This window comes from Protomyctophum bolini (assembly GCF_963924005.1).
Source record: "Protomyctophum bolini genome assembly, chromosome: 12".
In the NCBI taxonomy this organism is placed as follows: Eukaryota; Metazoa; Chordata; class Actinopteri; order Myctophiformes; family Myctophidae; genus Protomyctophum; species Protomyctophum bolini.
The window spans coordinates 23,125,134-23,144,557 of record NC_137873.1 but is presented as its reverse complement, the minus strand read 5'-3'; the positions used below and the strand labels follow the sequence as shown (position 1 = coordinate 23,144,557).

At 48.0% G+C, this 19,424-nt stretch overlaps 2 protein-coding genes across 2 annotated transcripts; both read right to left on the bottom strand.

The window, feature by feature from the left end:
- Positions 1-319: 319 nt before the first annotated feature.
- On the bottom strand, positions 320-10,827 carry LOC308325263 (leukocyte cell-derived chemotaxin 1-like). Its single transcript, XM_080777740.1, has 7 exons — positions 10,690-10,827; positions 10,244-10,384; positions 9,223-9,363; positions 8,154-8,267; positions 4,903-5,056; positions 2,967-3,088; positions 320-1,707 (listed from the first exon to the last, which is right to left on the bottom strand). The coding sequence occupies exons 1-7, from the start codon at positions 10,759-10,761 to the stop codon at positions 1,471-1,473; spliced, it is 981 nt and encodes a 326-aa protein (XP_080633866.1). The 5' UTR covers positions 10,762-10,827; the 3' UTR covers positions 320-1,470.
- Positions 10,828-13,062: 2,235 nt separating this feature from the next.
- On the bottom strand, positions 13,063-16,680 carry LOC308326152 (protocadherin-8-like; the record flags this gene model as incomplete). Its single annotated transcript, XM_080778959.1, has 3 exons — positions 13,063-13,445; positions 13,878-14,106; positions 14,236-16,680. The coding sequence occupies 3 exons, from the start codon at positions 16,678-16,680 to the stop codon at positions 13,063-13,065; spliced, it is 3,057 nt and encodes a 1,018-aa protein (XP_080635085.1).
- Between the last annotated feature and the right edge of the window lie 2,744 nt (positions 16,681-19,424).

Sequence of the window (19,424 nt, the reverse complement as noted above, 5' to 3'; positions counted from 1 at the left end):
AAAGGAACTAAGCGCTTTGCATCGTGGGTAAGATCTGGGAGCGTGACGGCTGCAGAGTCTTTAGTCTCATTAAAGAGATCCAGAGCTGCAACTCTGACATTAAAGCACTCTGGAAACTTCTCTCTGCTCAATGCTTGGGATGCCACACATCCACAAGAAGAGGAAAAAAACTGGTTAATGACTTGCGTATTTTAGTGCAGAATTTATATCTATATCTACAGTAAGTGTCTCCCTACATGTCATGTGGAGTTGTAAGAATGGATAAGCGGGTGATGTTTGAAAGTTTACATAAAAAAAGGTTTATTCATTGACGTTGCACTTTGATATTTCTTAACTTTATAATTGCTTTAATTTGGATGGAAATACAGTGGAGAAAAGCATTCAGGACATAGCGCAGTAAAGAAAACAGCGTGAGTGAAGGAAAAGTTCAAACTTGAATAGACAATAGGCTGCTAAAACATTAAGCACACACAATATGCAGTTTGACAGATTGCTACGCTGCCTATATAGAATACCTCTCATCTTGTACATTTATTTACATCACAAAGCAATGAATGGCAGGAAAGAAAAACGGCTCTTAAAAAATACAAGTGTACACAAAAACCCACAGTGACACAGACCTCAACATGCTCGACTGCAAATGGACTTTCTGAGTGTCTGTCCACCATTTTGTTAATGAATCTTTCTCCAACTGTATATAGGGTCTTATTCTACGGTGAAACTTGAATCAGTCAGTGGTGCTGTTTTTTAATGAGCTGAGCTATACGGTACATGGGAACAGTATGTGGTTTAGCATACCTTTACATATTATGATATGTGTGGCCCAGATTCTGTTATCATGCATTTCTAATGAACCACTCTTACTGTAGTTCACTTTTCTTACTGTCCTGGGACGTGAATATTTAACGCGCAATAGGCACAGACCTACAGGCCAGAGAACCAAGGCAGGACTTGAGACCCTGTTGAACCTCTTTGCTTACACTCTCCCTTAAGCCACATCGAAAATAGCAGATCTACAAGTTCACAAAGCGTCGGTGTGCGACACGAATTGCATCCAAGTATGAATCATTATTACACTTATTTATTCCTAGAACTCAACATCCCTCCCTCTCTCCCTCCCACAATCTCCACTGCCCCCCAGAGGAGGTGTTGTTTGCCTTTACAGCCAGGGTTTCAACCTTTTTCATATCAAGGTCCATTATTTATTCAGCATTTGAGCCACAGACCTGATGAGATTTAACATCCTAGACCCAAACCAAATCCCATGCTGTATTGATGTTGGTACCATTTGGAGATAACAGGCAAACGTTGCTCAAAATAACAATTCTTCTACATTCTCTAATCGTGTAGACATGTTTGGTTTCATTCTTCCGCTATCAAGAGTTAAAGATCTATAAGGATCCATTTGGTTACCAACTCTCCTTCATTTAGCTGGGGACCACCTGGACCACCCCTCAAGGGACCACTGCTTTACAGAATTCCCAGGATGCGTCCCACCCACCAGCGGCAGGGCATGATGACGCGGCAGGCCACGCGGCAGCCCTGGTAGTGGTAGGGCCAGGGCTGGTAGCCTCCCAGCGGCTCGCAGATCCGCTGGCACTGGGTGTAGCTGCGGCGGCACTCTGAGCAGCAGATGCCCATGTGGTCCAGCATGGGGTCAAAAGTCATGGTGCTCTCCGAGTCCTCGCCCTCCAGACCTCTCTGGGTCTTGTGTGTGTGTGGAGTGGGACAGGGGGACGGGGGGGGGGGGAGGGTGGAAAGACAGCGGTTAGCAGTTGTTGGGTTTATTTTCCCATCATGTACACACTGCATAAGCTCGCGTTCCGGCGTCGGGGACGTGTGATGCGTTGGAGGTTTAGCGGCGGAGACGGCTCATCTCAGACCAATTAAAAATACATTTCCGACAGGCGCAGGGATTTGGAGGAGGGGATGTTGTCAGATGTGGGGTTTTTTGTTGTCAAAAAAAAAATCTGACGTGTACGCACACTGTGCTCTAACAGCCCAGCCCAGCCCAGCCCCTCCACCCCCCCCCCCACCCCACCCTCTTTCTGTAGCTGTCAAAGAGTGTGTTGTGTGTGGGGGTTGTGGAACACACCATTCTCTCAGGGGTAGGAAGAATGAGAGAGAGAGAGAGAGAGAGAGTGGGGATTAGGGAACTGGGCCCCAGCATAAGGAATGAGAGAGGGAGGGGAGGTGTGCATGTACGGGAGTCTGTGTGCTCGCCTTCGTGTGTGTGTGTGTGTGTGTGTGTGCGTGCGTGCATCAGTACTTGACATGTGGGGAGAGAGAGAAGGGGTCTTGAGTAGAATAATTCACATGTCCTCAATAGCTGAAAAGAGAGCTTTAGACGGGACTATTCTGAGACTGAAAGGCTTCGACAAACCGACAGCACACACACACACACACACACACATTGTCATACAACAACAATAACAAAAAACGGCACACCCACGAGCGATCGGATTTGCTATGACAGGCCGGGGCCCTTCGCCGTGACCCTGACATCTGTTGCCTCTCACACAGCTGTGAGAAAGGCTCGCCAGCCGTAGCGCCCTCAGGTAGCGCTCAGATACCAAAGGACAGCTGTGTGAATATTCTAGGTGGCTGTGGGCATATTACAGAATATAACTGCACCGTATGGCCGGGTTGTTTATGTAAATGCATGTACCATTTTTAGTGTGTGCGTAGGCACGAGCTATATTTTGAATTTGCGACACAATGGACAATTTATCTGGTTGGAAGAGAAATGGTTGACTTATAGTTTTAAAAGGATTTGGGAAGTTTGTCTTATTGGTCTTACAATTAGGATTAGACATTTGGAAGTCAGGTGTGGGGGTTGGGTTTGGAGTTACTGTATGGCCCATTTATGTCAAAATGTCAGAGATTTTGACAGCATTCATAAAGTCAGTGTCATAAAAATGATGATGTCATCAAAAGTATAGTATTACAAAGTGTGCGTGACTCACTTGATAGGGGTTCTCCGGGTTGATCTCTGCCTCGACATCTTCCTCTTCTTCCTTAACGGCAGGCTTGGGCTCCCGACGAGGAGGTGCCCGACGAGGAGGCGCCCTCCTCTTCCTCTGTCCACCTGCATGCGTCAAAAGGTTCAGTGTCCTGACAGTATAGTAAACCATGCGTCAAAAGGTTCAGTTTCCTGACAGTATAGTAAACCATGCGTCAAAAGGTTCAGTGTCCTGACAGTATAGTAAACCATGCGTCAAAAGGTTCAGTGTCCTGACAGTATAGTAAACCATGCGTCAAAAGGTTCAGTGTTCTGACAGTATAGTAAACCATGCGTCAAAAGGTTCAGTGTCCTGACAGTATAGTAAACCATGCGTCAAAAGGTTCAGTGTCCTGACAGTATAGTAAACCATGCAGATCTCATGGGAACGGCCTTTGAGGTCGGCTGCGGTTGTTTCTGCCGGGAACGATAGTTGGAGACGTTTGTATGAATAACCACAGTCGTTTTTTTTCTCCTCTGAATGTCGATATTATGCATGATTTCACACACACAGAAATACAGACCTTAGCTATTAACCACTTAAAACCTATATTTAGCTGGCCAGAGTCCCCCAGGTCTGTGCTTCCTCTAGAGGTCACTAATACTATAGTATACTAGCCGCACGTAGCGATACTAATATCACTGCGTGGATATTAGTCTCGTCCTTCTCAGTAGGCTTTTTTTCCACAATGTCCCGCCTCATTTGAATACTAGCCCTGGTTGGTTATAGCCTGGTTCCAGACGAATCTGGTTGGCCATCACCATTTCGGCTGTTAAGTCCTTCCACAGTTGAGAGGGACCCGACTTATTCTGCCTGGGGCAATATGCATTGCAAAGGCAGATGAAGGCTGGCTACACGAGGCTAGCTACAACCACCCTGAGACCTGACTTGGTGCTCTGGTCCCCTTATCTAAAAAAAGGTGTAGCCTACAGTACATCATCGAACTCACAGTACCCTGAGAGGACTCAGTGGATGAGGCTTATGAGCGAAAACACCTACGCTATGCCAAGCTTGCTGCTGAAGCACAACACTGCGGCTGGAAAGCTGAGTTCCGCCCAGTGGACTGTTTACAGACCTGGGAGTCCAGAGGCCAGAACCAGCACTCAGCCATCAAAGCTGCATCGGAGGCAGCCGAAAGAAGCACCTATAGTGGCTTTTCATGAGGAGGAAAGACTCCTGCTGGGCCCCGAAGTAACAAGCCAGGGGGTATGCGGTCAGCTTAGGCTTGACTCAGGGAAAAGGACGCCCCTGCCATGCATAGTCCCATGAGAAGTCTGCCATTCAATATGAAGGCGACTCGTTGGGAACGTGACTAATTGGGAATGACCCTATATTTAGTTCACCTAGTAACTCTATGGCCAATTACTTTTTTTTTACCCTCTACAGTCTACACTAAATATATTTGAAGAAAATAGCAGGTCTACAAGCTCACAATGTGTTGTGAGCTTGTACATCTGCTAGTTTTGTCAAATGTTTGCCCCAGACTGGGGCAAACATATGGTCCATATGGGTATTGGTATATACACAACACTACAATTTAGGGGTTTTCTACAAATGATGCATACATTCTAGGTGGCTGTGGTGGGCATATTACAGAATATAACTGCACTGTATGGCCAGGTTGTGTGCATGCGTGCGTGTGTGTGCAAGCTATATTTCAAATTTGAGACACAATGAACTTTGGTCGGATGATAAATGGTTGACTTGGTTCTGCTCTTTCTGCAACATCAACCTGGTTTATGTACAGCAACTCATCTGAACGCTTCTTTTGGAGTTTTTGCTTCTATAATCATGACTTAACAGCATACCCTCGCAAAGTCTCATTAGAGTTGATTCTACCAAAAGACCTACCAAAAGACATTCCGCTAATAATCTGGATTTGTCTGTTCTGTTTGCATACCATTAGGGTAGGTGGGGCGGAGCCAGAAAATTGGCAGGTCTCCACACAGATCCTTGATCTTGTTGCTGAGGAAGGCGGAGTCGGAGAGCGGCGTGTCCGATGCCACCCAGATCAGAGACTCCTCTTCAAACTTGGCTGGCATCACCTCATCTTCCTGCAGACAGAAAGGGGTAAGAAGAACACAAATGGGTGGGGGATAATATGTTTTTTTCTCAAACTGACAACTTGTAAGTTTAAATTGTACAGAACAGATCCTCCCGCCCAACTAACAACGAGGTCACAGTCTTGGTTAGTAATGTTAATACTATTCCTTATTGATCCAACATCCTATATTAAAGGATTGCCTTAAGGAAGGTGGATTTTCAAGAGGTGAATATCTTCTCCATAGATGGTAGCAAAATGTCTATCTTGTATTTACTATATTTGATGATCAGCCTGACACTACATGCCCTTTAAAGTATGACATAAGCTGTGCCGTTAGTTTATACTGTATGTCTTGTTAATTATCCCAGTACGACACACACGGATATGTAAAAAAGGGAGAAGCACGATGATGTCTTCATAATAATAGAAATCACACCCGTGTAAAGTGAGGGGCGCTCTTATCATCATGACGTAAAGTATACACTATGCCTATTTGCTCAGACACTATGAGAAATCTGGAGGAGTAATAGCAAAAAAATTGTTTTACAAAAGTTGGCCTCCTGGTGGCGCTATAACAGGCCGTTCTGGAATATTTGGGGCAGAGGTTCATGTTGGCAGCTAGGGAGTGTGTGTGCAAAGTTTGGCATGGATCGGGCCAACGGTGCCTGAGATTAGCTGGTAACGGACGGACGGACGGACACACGGATGGACGGAGTGCAAAACATACTCTCTCCCCATGCCTTTGGCCTGGTGGAGACAATAACGGGATTATGATTAGGTAGGTAGGAAATGCGGGTCTGAAAAGGTGGGTTTTAAATGTGGTTAAATGTGGGGCAGCTTTGATGTGAGCTGGGAGTGAGTGTGAGTGAGTTCCAAAGGAGCGGCCACTGAGAAGGCCCTGGCTGTCACCCCTGTTTCGTTTCTTTGTGTTGTAGTTTGGCCTTACCCGACCTGAGGTAGCGGGATGAGGAGTGACGTTGGAGGAGTTCAGAAAGATAGCCTGGCCGTATAGGTAGTGATCAGTATCTTGAAGTTTGACTTGTGAACGTCACATATAGGACTGGTGTGATACTGGGTTCTGGTGAGCCGGCGGGCAGCATAGTTTTGTACAAACTGTAGTTCCTTGAGAACCTTGATGGTGACACCGCTAGGAGGCTAATTGCAGTATAGGCACATCTGGATGTGATGACTGAGTGTCTCAGCAGCAGTGTGTGATAGGCTGGGAGGGAGGAGGACAGTATTGCGAAGGTGGAAAAAGGCTGTTTATGCGATCTGGTTAACATAGGACTGGAAGGAGAGGGTGGGGTCCAGGGTGACACCAAGGTTGAGCACTTGGGTGGAGGGGTTGACAATGGAGCCATCAATGTTGAGAGAGAAGTAATGAGCAGGTGTGGGAGTCTGATTACGATGAGTATATGGTGTGTTACGATGGTGCATAAAGAGGTGGGGGGGAGGTGTATAAGCGGGGGGAGAGGGCGGGCCCCCATGACGATTATAAAAACATTTCGTCTCTGATCCGGGTCATAGACAAAGAGCAAAGCGAGCTAAGATGGTCCATACGCCCTCGTTCACTTTGCATTCCCTTCACCCTTGCAAGGTTACGTCATCATAACGCGTCGACCTCGTCAACAGGTCCGCGGCAAATCCACTATTTCTTTTAAATTATTACAAAACGGCGAATTATTAAAACACATAAAACAAATAACGGGTTTAGCGTATTACGCAGGGAGAGGCAATGGATTAAATAGCGTGGAATGCGGGTTATGCAGTCAAACTGAAATATCACTTACAACACCTTTAAGCAATGTCTGCCAAGTCACAGCTCATTAAAGTCGGATGGACTGGAGATGGAAGATGGCCTCAATTGCCTCTTTATTCAGGGAGGGGAGAATCATCAAATAAACTAATGAGAGTTCCCAAAGAGAGACTCCATAAACATACAGATAAACATATTAGTGTGTGTCTGTATATCTACAGTATACAGTAGAAGGTAAGATGGGAATACTGGGGGAATGGCTTTCGCCTCGGAGGCTCTTGTTCTGGAGGTTCGCGGTACACTACCCACACAGATGTTTGGGGAGTTTTATCCACTACCCTCCCTTCAGTTCAAATGATTTGCTCGAGGGACAAATAACAGCAAGCATCCTTCTCCTCTGCAGGACCGATAAGGGTTTATCAAAACTGCTCCCTCTGGAAGTGTGTGTGTGTGTGTGTGTGTGTGTGTGTGTGTGTGTGTGTGTGTGTGTGTGTGTGTGTGTGTGTGTGTGTGTGTGTGTGTGTGTGTGTGTGTGTGTGTGTGTGTGTGTGTGTGTGTGTGTGTGTGTGTGCGCGTGCGCGCGTGCGTAACGTAGGCTACGTTTATCTGTATCTCTGTGCTTGTGCATGTTTGTGCACTTATCTAAACCACATTTGCCATCTCATTCTAAATGATAGCAGATGACCAGCCTGAAGCGACCACTATAAATCCACACACAATCCACACACACACACACACACACTCACACACACACTCACCCCCCCCCCACACACACACACACACACACACACACACACACACACACACAGATGTGAAGTAAATGATCGTTTATGAGTCAGAGTGAGGCAATAAGAGCAGCCCTGCATGATAACTAAGTGCGCGTGTGTGTGTGTGTGTGTGTGTGTGTGTGTGTGTGTGTGTGTGTGTGTGTGTGTGTGTGTGTGTGTGTGTGTGTGTGTGTGTGTGTGTGTGTGTGTGTGTGTGTGTGTGTGTGTGTGTGTGTGCGCGTGCGTGCGTTTGTGTAACTCGCCTGAGAACAAATCACGTGCGCTGTGGTTTTATGTGCATGCAAGGCATATGCAGACATAAATGATTTTAATTGTGAGACGGCCTGAGTTCAACAGTCGCAGGCTGCGAGTGTGTGCGTATGTCATTGCGAGTGCATGTGTGTTTGCGTGTTCTGTGAATTAACGAGCACAGTAGAAGGGTTCTGCAGTGATAATAGTGATAATATCTCCATAATATTCACATCTGTGCTGTGTGCTTCCAGACAACAGACAGACAGACAGACAGACAGACAGACAGACAGACAGACAGACAGACAGACAGACAGACAGACAGACAGACCTACCAGGTCAAGGGTCAGGGAATCCTTGTTGAGGGCTTCTACGTCGGGCAGACGGGCTTTGACCTGAGTCTTGATGTAGCACTTCTCCCCCCCGGCAAAACGGATGCCTGTGATTCCCTGAGGACGCCAAGATACAGACAGATGAATGAATTATGAATTAAAGAGAGAGTAGGTGGGGAAACTACTGATATTTGGTCTTTATTTATTTTTTATTTATTTTTGTGTTCCTCCTGAAGCCTGTACTAGGCTTTGATTGTATGACAGAGAGCCAACCCAAATAGAGTATGCACAATCTGTGGTAGTTTCAACTGTGTTGTGCGTGTGGGTGGGGGGGTCCAAAATGTGTCATTTGAAAAGTGATAACGTTATTCTTGACCACAAATGTTAAGAATGTTGTTTAGACAGATGCTAGGTGTGATGTTTACCTGGTATCCGAGTTTCTTTGAGGCACTGCATTGTTCTCTTTGCACTCTACTCACACTATGTGACTGTTTACCTTGTTGTTTGTTGACTGTCTGGGGGTCATGCTTGCTTACTCTGATTTCGCTCTTGTGTCGCTCTGCATAAGAGAGTCTGCTAAATGCCTTAAGTTCCTCTGCAGACCTGATCATTTTGTTTGCTGGATTATTTTTTCGCTTGTGTCTTGAGCTAATGTATACTTCCTGTCCTATATTAGAATTGGATGGGCCGCTGAGCGGCCTGCGGGCGGACCTCTGACCTCACGTTCATGTCGCCATGACTCAGCTATAACCCTATATACAGTGCTCTCCATATATGGGCATAAAAGGGACATGGACTGACAGATATACATGAGATCTCCATAATACGGTCATACATATCGATCTGCGTATTGATGTAGGTGTCAGGTCTACGTAGAAGCCCGAACTCTAGATATGAGGACCGCACAGCGGCCGAACTCTAGATGTGAGGACCGCACAGCGGCCCGATCGGACCTCTATAGTCTCCGAAAATAGCAGGCTTTTGGAGACAATGAAGTAGGCTCTATACGTTATAGGTTTCATGTGGAGTATCCATGGCGAGTAGCCTATATAGTTCAGGGCTTCCCACTTACGATCTGGAAGTCGTGCACCTCTTCGGCCTCGTCGATTCCAGCACCGGTGCGGAACCTCTCCACGTTGTTGGCCGTGTCGATTTCCATGGAGCCCTCTTCCACTTTGCCATTGATGCTCATGCTGTAGTGGACATTGTACACCTGAAACACACACACACACGCAGTGTGATAGTACCGTAGATTGGCATGTCACAGGTGCCATTTCCTGAACCTAGTAATAACCCACCCGCAATGCACACAAACTCTCTCTCTTTCTTCCTGCAGTCACTCAGACTCAGTCTTGTCCTGTCATCTCCTCTCATGAGTTATGTCTTTGACTCACACAATAGAATGTCTGTCTTCCTTTTTCTCTCCATGTCCTTTCTGTTGCCCATTTCTCTCTCCTGTTTCTGGGTATGTTTTTTCTTTCAGTTCAAATAACTCCCTATCTTTCTTTCTTGTTCTCTCTCCCTCCCTCTCGTTCTCTCTTCCTCTGACACGCACGCACGCACAAACTTATTAGAGAGACGAAGTAACTGTCTGCATGGTAAACAGAATGAATGCGATTATGCGAACACAACATTTGCCTTCTTTGGTGAGGTTAAAGAATGCTGTTTTTTTGTTTGTTCATGTGCTTTCCTGAACAAATATACATATATGTTTTACATATAGGCTTTATGATACCAAAATGCACGGAATCTTCATCCTTTAATTTCACACACCTCTCGCCCCTGGTGCATCAGCTGGACCAGAAAGGATTCATGAAACACACACACAAGGCTTCCATTCATATGTCTGCCCCCGGACTGTATGACCTGGCCTTCTATGTGCTGTTTCATTTACATTTTTACTATTTACCTAAGCCTGCCACAGAAATATGGTTAAATAAACCACAGCTTGTCCCCAACTCACCCAACTGTTCCCCACATTGCAAAGCATGAAATAAATAAATACATACATAGGCTACACGAGTTTAATTAATTGAATAAATAAGTAGGCTAAATAAGTCAATAATAAAAATAATAAAAAATAAAACACTTACGTGTTTCTCGTTGTTGTTCCAGAAGTAGAATGCGCCAATGGCCCCGAACAACAGAAGGATAGCACCGGCGATAAGTACTGCGATCCCGGCCTTCAACAGGCGTCCTGTCGCGGCAGGTTTTACGGCCACTGCGGTATACGCCTATAACGATAAGCATTCACTTCTTTAGAGAGAGAACAAAATAGACATATATTGCCATAATGCCATTGGTTCCAACTTCCGCTAAAATTGTTCAATTTATTCCAGTGTCAGATATAGTCTATAAAGAAAAAACACATTTAAAGTTGTTATGTCAACAAGGCAGCTTGAGGATGGTGGACCGTGGATCCGGCGAGGGAGATGAACAGGGACCCTGCAGCTTATTGTCCCCCGCCTTGGTGTGGCTCTCTCAGTCAGTGCACACTTGCTTTGGTTTGGTTTGGACCCTCTACGCCTGTCACACTTACCGGTGGCATGAACTGCTGCATGTCCTCGGGGCCCGCTGAGGCGATCGGTACTTTCTCCGTGCTCCCGGCCATGGCTGCGACTAGAACTAAACACTAAACACCTGAGCACACGGGGCCACTAACTCACCCCCACTCCACCCAGTCCCCCCTCTCCCACGCCCCCTGCTCAAACAGACCTGCTCATTCACAGAAGTCGTGTTTTATTACTGGCTTGGGGAAGTGACCATGGGAAGGTATGCGGTTCTGCATGTTTTCCACCTGCACTCTCTGCCCCGTCGGGGAGGGCAGGGGGTGCAGCCGCTTCGCATTTACGTTGCGTGACACTGGTTTGAATAATGGTGCAAATGAAGCTTGAACCAGCATCGCAGATTAGAGAGATGGCGATAATATCCTACCAGATATAGAACACAGCTCAAGGGGTCCATGGGAAAGCTGCAACGAGTTAACCTTTCGCTCTGTGAATAATGGTCGATTATATGGTGATGATTACGGCAATATATTTTCTTGATGTATGCTTATCGCCCATGTATTCATTAGGGGGGGAAAGAAAAGGTCGGGAATTCATTAGCCTACCCTAGTACCCGATGAATGGATGGTCACTGGGAAGGCTGCAAAACACATAAATGCTCTACGGATGGCGGACACGGGACACTCTCCTCAAATCACCTTGGACATTTCCCTAGGATCTGAGTGTTTGCGCCTCTTTCTCTCTCTCTCGCTCTCTCTCTGCCTCTCCCTTTCGTGTCTGTTTCACTCTCTGTAACACACACACACACACACACACACACACACACACACACACACACACACACACACACACACACACACACACACACACACACTGTCACACACCATAGATAGATCTCACTTTCTCTTTGCAAACTGTGCTGGAGGTTAAAGGTGACCCCGGAGGAATGTGCCATGTTTTCTCCAGCTCAGAGGCAACACGTAGGTTACAGTGTGCAGTGGAGTGAGAAGTTAAATAACCTTCCTCTGCTCCACCACAGCCCATTCACTCCCTCCGCGCGTTCAGACTCCGAAGCTGCTTTTGTGTGATTAAAATTGTATTGGATCCATGTTCGTGAAGGTCAGAGAATGATAATGAGGAATTCCGCAAGGCTGCTCGGCACGTATTTGGCACAAAAGAAAAATCACTTTCTCATATAGTGTGGTGCAGGGGGGGGGGGGAGTGTTCTCTTACTCTGGCGAGGAGAAATAAAACACGTTATCAAATTGAGGAATTTGTCAAGCCTTGGCTTGCAATCCCTTCTGTGCCCTTTAGTGTTTCAAGGGAGACATTACACACACTGGTTCTCTCCATAAATTCAAGATAAATCACATGGGCCATTTTAAAAACCCAATAAGGCTACCACACACACACACACACACACACACACACACACACACACACACACACACACACACACACACACACACACACACACCCCAAGCATCGAATGAGAAACAAACAGCTAAAGGAGGGTGAGGTATTGGTCTCCCCATGATTCCGTGGGGCAGTATCTGTATCTGTCATTATACTAGCCTACCTTAGCATCTGGTCAGACACAATAAATCCAATTCACAAGAGGGACTGACTGACCTTCTCGTGGCACCTGCAAGGGCAGCCTTGCCGCCGTGGCAACAGTGACACCTGTTGGCCGTTAACTATAACTGATGTCAGGAACATCTCTGAGTCTGGACCTGGACTCTGTAGCCAAGGCTATAGCCTACGTTAAAGGAATTCAAACGAGTCAACGTTTTCGGAACAGCAGTTTTTTTCAAGTTTATTTTTCTCTTAGAATATTGTGATCATAAGAAATCTGTACAATTGTCATTATTGCATTCAAATAATAATTTCATACATTGTTATCAACTTGATACAACCTGGTTCTCCGGCCTCAAACTGAATAGTTTTGTGGGCCATTTTAAATAGTAAGCATGCTTAAAGGTCAATATTTACAATTCATATGTACATATCTTTAATTTTTAATTATTACTTTTATAAAAAATAAATTCTCTGTATGTACAAAAAGAAAATTTCATAAGATACACTTATGTCCAACAAATTCCCCCAAAGTGACTGAATGGACTCCCAAATGTCGGTTTTACATTAAAACATTTAAAATTACAAATACACAAAAATCGTGTATTATAAGCGTATATACACATTCTCCATGGCAACAAATAATCTCATATTTTTCTTTACACATGATTCTCATTGTCAATGATTCATAAATTATATATATCTTTGTTGTTTTAAACACAGTGGACAGTATAGGTTCTTCAAGTGTGTGTTTGTTGACGTGTGTGTGTGTGTGTGTGTGTGTGTGTGTGTGTGTGTGCGTATGTGTGTCTATGCGTATGTGTGCGATGTCAGACGTCATTGGTGGGACAGCGTGTGGGGGAGGGGGTGTAAACGGTCTCCTGGTGACACTGGACCCGTGTGGGCCTCGGCGGCGTGACCAACACGTAGTCGTACTCCGTGTGCAGCACCTTCTCGTAGACGCTCTGCAGGCCCACCGTCTTGGGCAGGTGGGCCTGGTAGAAGTTGTCCCCCCTGCGGTTGGGGTCCCGCGGCAGCGAGGCCGTCTTGGACATGTTGCCGGCCCCGCCGAAGGAGGAGACCACCACGGCGGTCGGGGCGGGCGACGACGCCATGGCCGGAGACGGAGCGGCGTTGGCGCGGACCGCCGTGGGGCTCCAGCAGCGGTCCGAGTGGCCGAGGACCTTGCATTCGCTGGTGCACGCCCACAGACCTGCAGAGACACACAGAGACAATGTTAGAGATCTGTACATCTACACAGACTGCAGAGACACACAGAGACAATGTTAGAGATCTGTACATATACACAGACTGCAGAGACACACAGAGACAATGTTAGAGATCTGTACATCTACACAGACCATTGGTTCTCAATGTGGAGCCCCGGGGAATGGTGCCCTTGAACCAAATGGACCTTTGGATCTGTGTGTGTGTGTGTGTGTGGGGGGGGTCTGTAACTCTGAGAGTGTGTATAGGCCTATACATCCATTTGGTTACATATCAAATGGTGATCCGTGGCCTAATGCATATAAACTGGTGATATTTTAAATGGAAAAGGTTGAATCGCTGGACCAACACATCAGAACATCAGATCTCACTTTGATACTCCTCCATCATCAATCTTCATTCAATTATTTGCCCGTACCATTTTGAACCACTATGGGTGGGACGAGGGCTCCATCTTTCTTCAGGCCCATATCTGGTCCACTGACGTCACTGTCACTGTCGTTGAAGTCACTGTCACCCTTGCCACTGTCTTTGCCGCTGAACACCGGGTCCCTGGCAGAGATGGTCGTATAGGAGTTGCCCTTCCAGATGGTGATGGGCCTCACCGCCTCCTTGCTATTCCCATAGCCAGGCAGCGTGGAGTAGCCCTGCAGACAAGACAGAGAAATATTAATATGCTTGCCCAATCCCTATAGTTTCTATATGGCTCTGAACCAATCAAGTCAAATTACATGTGCAGAATTATATTTAATAATAAAAAAATAAAAACATCTCACCTCATGCTTATTCCCCCGGGGCTTGCTGTCTGAGTCATACACACAGGGGACCTCACTGCCATCCTCTGAAGCTGAGCACATGTCACTGCTCCCTGGGTGAGCTGAGGTGAACCCCCCGGGCTGGCTGGCATAGGAGTGCTCCTCGAAGCCTTCCCCTCCTGCCGTCCCGTGGAGAGGCAGCAGCGGGTTGTCGATGTGGGTCCGACTCCGCTCTAGCGTGTCCTTCTCCCCGTACGAGTCGCTGTCCTCTCCGCTCTTGTCTCGTTTGCGCCGGTTGCAGGTGGTGGCGATGAGGATGATGGCGAGCAGCAGGAGAGTGCAGCTCCCCGCGAGGACGACGATAATGACCACCGACAGGTCCCACTGTGCGTGTATGTCATCCCCCCCGCCGGTCCGGTACACGGTCCTGTCGCTCGGCGGGGCGCCCGCGACGAGGAGGAAGTGAAGCGTGGCGGTGGAGGTGAGCGCGGGCCGCCCGTTGTCGCTCACCGTGACGAGGACGCTCAGGGTCTCGTCCACGTCGTGGTGGCTCAGCAGCTGGTTGAGGTAGATCTCCCCGGTGGCTCTGTTGACGGAGAACACGGACGTGTCCCCCACGGCGGCCAGGCTGTACGACAGGTCCGAGTTCGCGCCTTCGTCCGCGTCGCGCGCCTCCACCTGCGTGACGACGTAGCCTGTGGGCGCGTCGCGGGGCAGGAGCACTTCCGCAGAGCCGTTGTTGAGGGCGGGCTGCGTGACGATCGGCGCGTTGTCGTTCTGGTCCACTATCCGGACATAGACGCTGGCGCTGCCCGAGAGGGGCGGGGAGCCTCCGTCGCTGGCCGTGATGCGCAGCTCCATGTGTTTCATCACCTCGTAGTTAAAGCTCCTGAGCGCGTACAGCGAGCCGCTGGCCGGGTCCAGAGACACAAAAGTTGAAATGGGAGAGCCCATGAAGTACGTGTCCGCCAGTTTGTAGTTGACCTTCCCGTTTTGACCCAGGTCAAGGTCTCTCGCGACCACGGTGGTGATGTACGCGCCGGGAGCATTGTTCTCCACCACGGACACGTCGTACACGGGCTTACTGAACACGGGAGCGTTGTCGTTCTCGTCCGTCAAACGAATGGTGTACTGGGTGATGGTCCTGAACGGGGGCGAGCCTAAATCCTCCGCCACAACCGTTAAGTTATACTCGGGGATCTTCTCTCGGTCCAGGGGGCTAGTGCTGACGATCATAAAGCTGTCTTCGTAGGCTTGCTGCAGCCTGAAGTGGTCGTGTCCGTACAGAGTGCAGTGCACCTGACCGTTAGCGCCGCTGTCGCTGTCCGAGGTGCTGACTAGGGCAACGAAACTCTCCCTGGCCGCAGCCTCGGTGATGTAGGCGATCCCCGCCGTGATGGATGTCATGGGGGTGATGGAGATTTCCGGAGCGTTGTCGTTCACGTCCTGCACCTGCACCACGATCTTACAGATCGCCGGGGTCGGGTTCTGACCCAGGTCGGTCGCCTGGACGTCGAATTCATACGTGTTCTTGCTCTCGAAGTCGATCGGGCTCTCGAGTGTGAGGCGTCCGGTTTTGCGGTCCACTCTGAAAAGTTGTCTTATCTCGGAAGGCACCTGGTGGCCGAACCCGTATACCACCTCGCCGTTCAGTCCCTCGTCCGGGTCCTCCGCGTTCAGGTCCAACAGCAGGGAGCCCACCGGCGCGTCCTCGGGCAGGTCCACGGAGAAACTGTTCCTGTCGAACACGGGGCTGTTGTCATTATAGTCTTTCACCTTGATGTTGACCCGCGTCGTTGCGCTGCGGGATGGGTTGCCGCCGTCCATAGCAACTAGCTCCAGTGCGTAAGAACTCTGCGTCTCTCGGTCGAGTTCCTTCATGAGGACCAGCTCCGCATATTTAACCCCGTCGGCTCTGCTGAGCACATCGATGGAAAAGTGACTGTTGACGGAGATCTGATAGCTTTGGATGTAGTTCGCGCCCACGTCCTCGTCCACGGCAAAGTCCAACGGGATCCTCGTGCCCACCGCCGTGTTCTCCGAGATCTCCAAACTCGACTCTTTTCGGGGGAACTCGGGGGAGTTGTCGTTAATGTCCTTGACCTCCACCTCGACGTGTATGAGTTTGAACTGCTCTTTGGAGAAACTGACCACGTCGAATGCGATGATGCAGTGCAGGATGTGTTTGCAGATTCTCTCCCTGTCTATCCTCTCCCCGATGGCCAGCTGCCCGTCGCTCTCCCTCAGCCGGATGAAGGATGAGTTGAACTGTTTCATCATCCTGAAGCTGGTCCTGGAGCCCGGGAAGGGAGAGGAGGAAATGTCCTTGGCCAAGTTTCCGATTACAGTCCCCGGCGCGTCCTCTTCAAATGTCTGAAATTTCACCGTTTTCCCCCGTGTGAGAGCCGTCAGGGTAGCCAGAAAGATGCACAGCGGCGCCAGCCCGTTCCACCCTGTTCCTCCCATCCTTGACACTTTGACAGATAAATTATAATAACAAATTCACTCAACTGTCCAGCTTCAACCAAACTAAGTTAAAAAAAAAGCCTTCCCAATAATGTCTCCTTTTCTTTTCGATTCTCAGCCACAGCCTTTTCTTCTTCCTATAAAGCCTATATTATAATGCCATAGGTTTGATAATGCGCACGCTGTGTATGCGCTCTCCTCGAGGTGTGCTCTCTCAGCGCGAAAGGGCTGCAGTGACGGGAGGGTTTATACGGCGCAGCATGCAAATGAGCTGCTGTGTGACCAATCCGCGCTTTGAACGGGAAATGGGGGACTTCTGAAAGACCTCTAAGCCTGTTTAGAGATTCCTGGACTGTACGGGAAAACTTGGCACCGAAATGTGGGCTAAACGCGGGGCTTGATTTAATACAGCAATAGTTTCCGTTGCTTGTTTATGTTCCCGGGGCTATTAAATGAGTCTGCGCACCGACACAGGGGGCACAGCGATGCGCAGTGTCCCTGAGCTAGAGGACAAAGCATTTCAATATAGGAGTGTCTGGCTGCTCAGGATACACTATACATACACATTCGCCATAATAAGATTTACGCATTAAACACAGTTGTTCTGTCCCCGTGCACGTGTCGTGTGTGTATATATAGCTCATTGCAATAGGGCTGCCTGCATGCCCATGGCTTACTGATAATCAACTCCATTCAACCTCAGACCTGCACCCAGACAGAATAAACATTTCACACTTCAGATCAGACCGTCTGATGAAGTGTCAGTAATGTAATCTGATTCTATCTGATTCCGTTTCAAATTAAATAACATATAGGCTAGACACAGAGAGATTCAGCTGGGTGTTATGTGCAATAGCATAATTTAATTGTATTCCCATAATCCCATATTCCATTCATTTGTTCTACATTTTGTTATAGGATCAACTTGATTCAATTAACTGATAAATTCCCACTATTTCCATTTAATTTAAACATTGATTCTATTCTAACAGATTTGGACTCATCTCAGATCCACGAGACGTCATGTGAGCGGGACAGGGGATAAAAAAGAAATACAACCGGTTTAACATGCAGACATCGCCTCTCTCCGTGGCCTCGCCTGCCAGAACGCAGGTGAGGACTACACACACACACACACGCACGCGCACGCACGCACGCACGCACGCACACACACACACACACACACACACACACACACACACACACACACACACACACACACACACACACACACACACACACACACACACACACACACACACACACACTTTCCAGTTTCCACACCCGTTACAAATGGGATTTGGCCGTAAATGCAGGGGGGATTTATCAGGATTTCAATAGTGAGATTATATCAAAGGCGTATGAGGGCCTCGTTAGTAGCGGCGATATAATGGCGTGGCTGGGTCTCCCTTTGCAGCCGTCCTCGGCTGTATTGTGGCCCTGAGCCGGCCTGTGGGGACCCTAGGCCCCTGCTGCTTCCAAACTCCATACAGCCCTCCGCCTAACTGCAGCATAATGAGACAGCACCACATGCGGCCTTTGTCCCACCCATGCCTAAACCTGCCCTGGTCCCGAGTCTCCCGACTATGGCTCCTTTATTGGAAGGAGAGACGGGATGAATGAGGTATAGCCTGGCCATGAGGGTAGCTACCTCTTATTAAAATACATTTAGGGAACGGCCAGGCCCCCGTCATGGCTCTTTAAGAGATTTTCTCATTCTTTCACCAGACCCATTCGACTTTCTTTCCCTCTCCCCCTCTCTCTCTCTCTCTCTCACTCTTGCACGCACGCGCACACACACTCACACACACACACACACACACACACACACACACACACACACACACACACACACACACACACAGCCTTAAGCTTTTTCAGAGGCAACTCTCGCCTTCCAGGAGAAGCTAATATCAGTTGGCATGTTCTTTTATATAAAGAACCCATCTGCTACAGCAAGTCAAATAGCAGCCTTGCACCTGAATGGACAACATCTAGTCAAATGGCATGCAAGTCTTAAGTCTACACCGTTTTGGGCCGACACCAAAACAGAGATGCAGCAACGTTGGTTGAACACCAAACAGATCTTTATTAATTAAGTTTAAATTGGTTTTAAGAGACTATAGGCGCAACGGGCGCATTCAAACCTACACAATGCGCTCAGCGGGGTTGTTTTATTCTGTCATGTGAGAACCACCGTGCTTATTCTCAATTCTTTGTGTATTTAGAATACGCAGAATTTGAATGATGTTCAATTCCTACCCGTTCAGCATATAGAAAGAGAGCAATCAAAAGCAAATCACACCACCTCGCGCCATCCGGATTAAACTCCTGTGTGTGTGTGTGTGTGTGTGTGTGTGTGTGTGTGTGTGTGTGTGTGTGTGTGTGTGCGTGTGCGTGTGTGTCAGTGTGTGTGGGGGGGGGGGGGCGTCTGAAAAAGACTTTCAGAATGTTGGACATATAGGGCCTGTATACTTGGCAAACCGAAGAGGTATCTTTTGAAGGGCACACGCACGGGCGCGCGCACCCAAAACATCTCTCACACGATTGTAATGTCAATGCACTCGTCTGCACGCGAGTTCAACAATAGTGGAATTAGTGAGAGCCTCCAAAATCCTAGCCATTCTTCACGAGACATTATTAGCATTTTTTTTTAAGAAAAAAACGACAGAAAGAAGAAGAAGAAGCGAAAATCTTTAGAGACCCCCCTCTGTCTCTCCATCAGCATTGTGGTCCCATTTGCT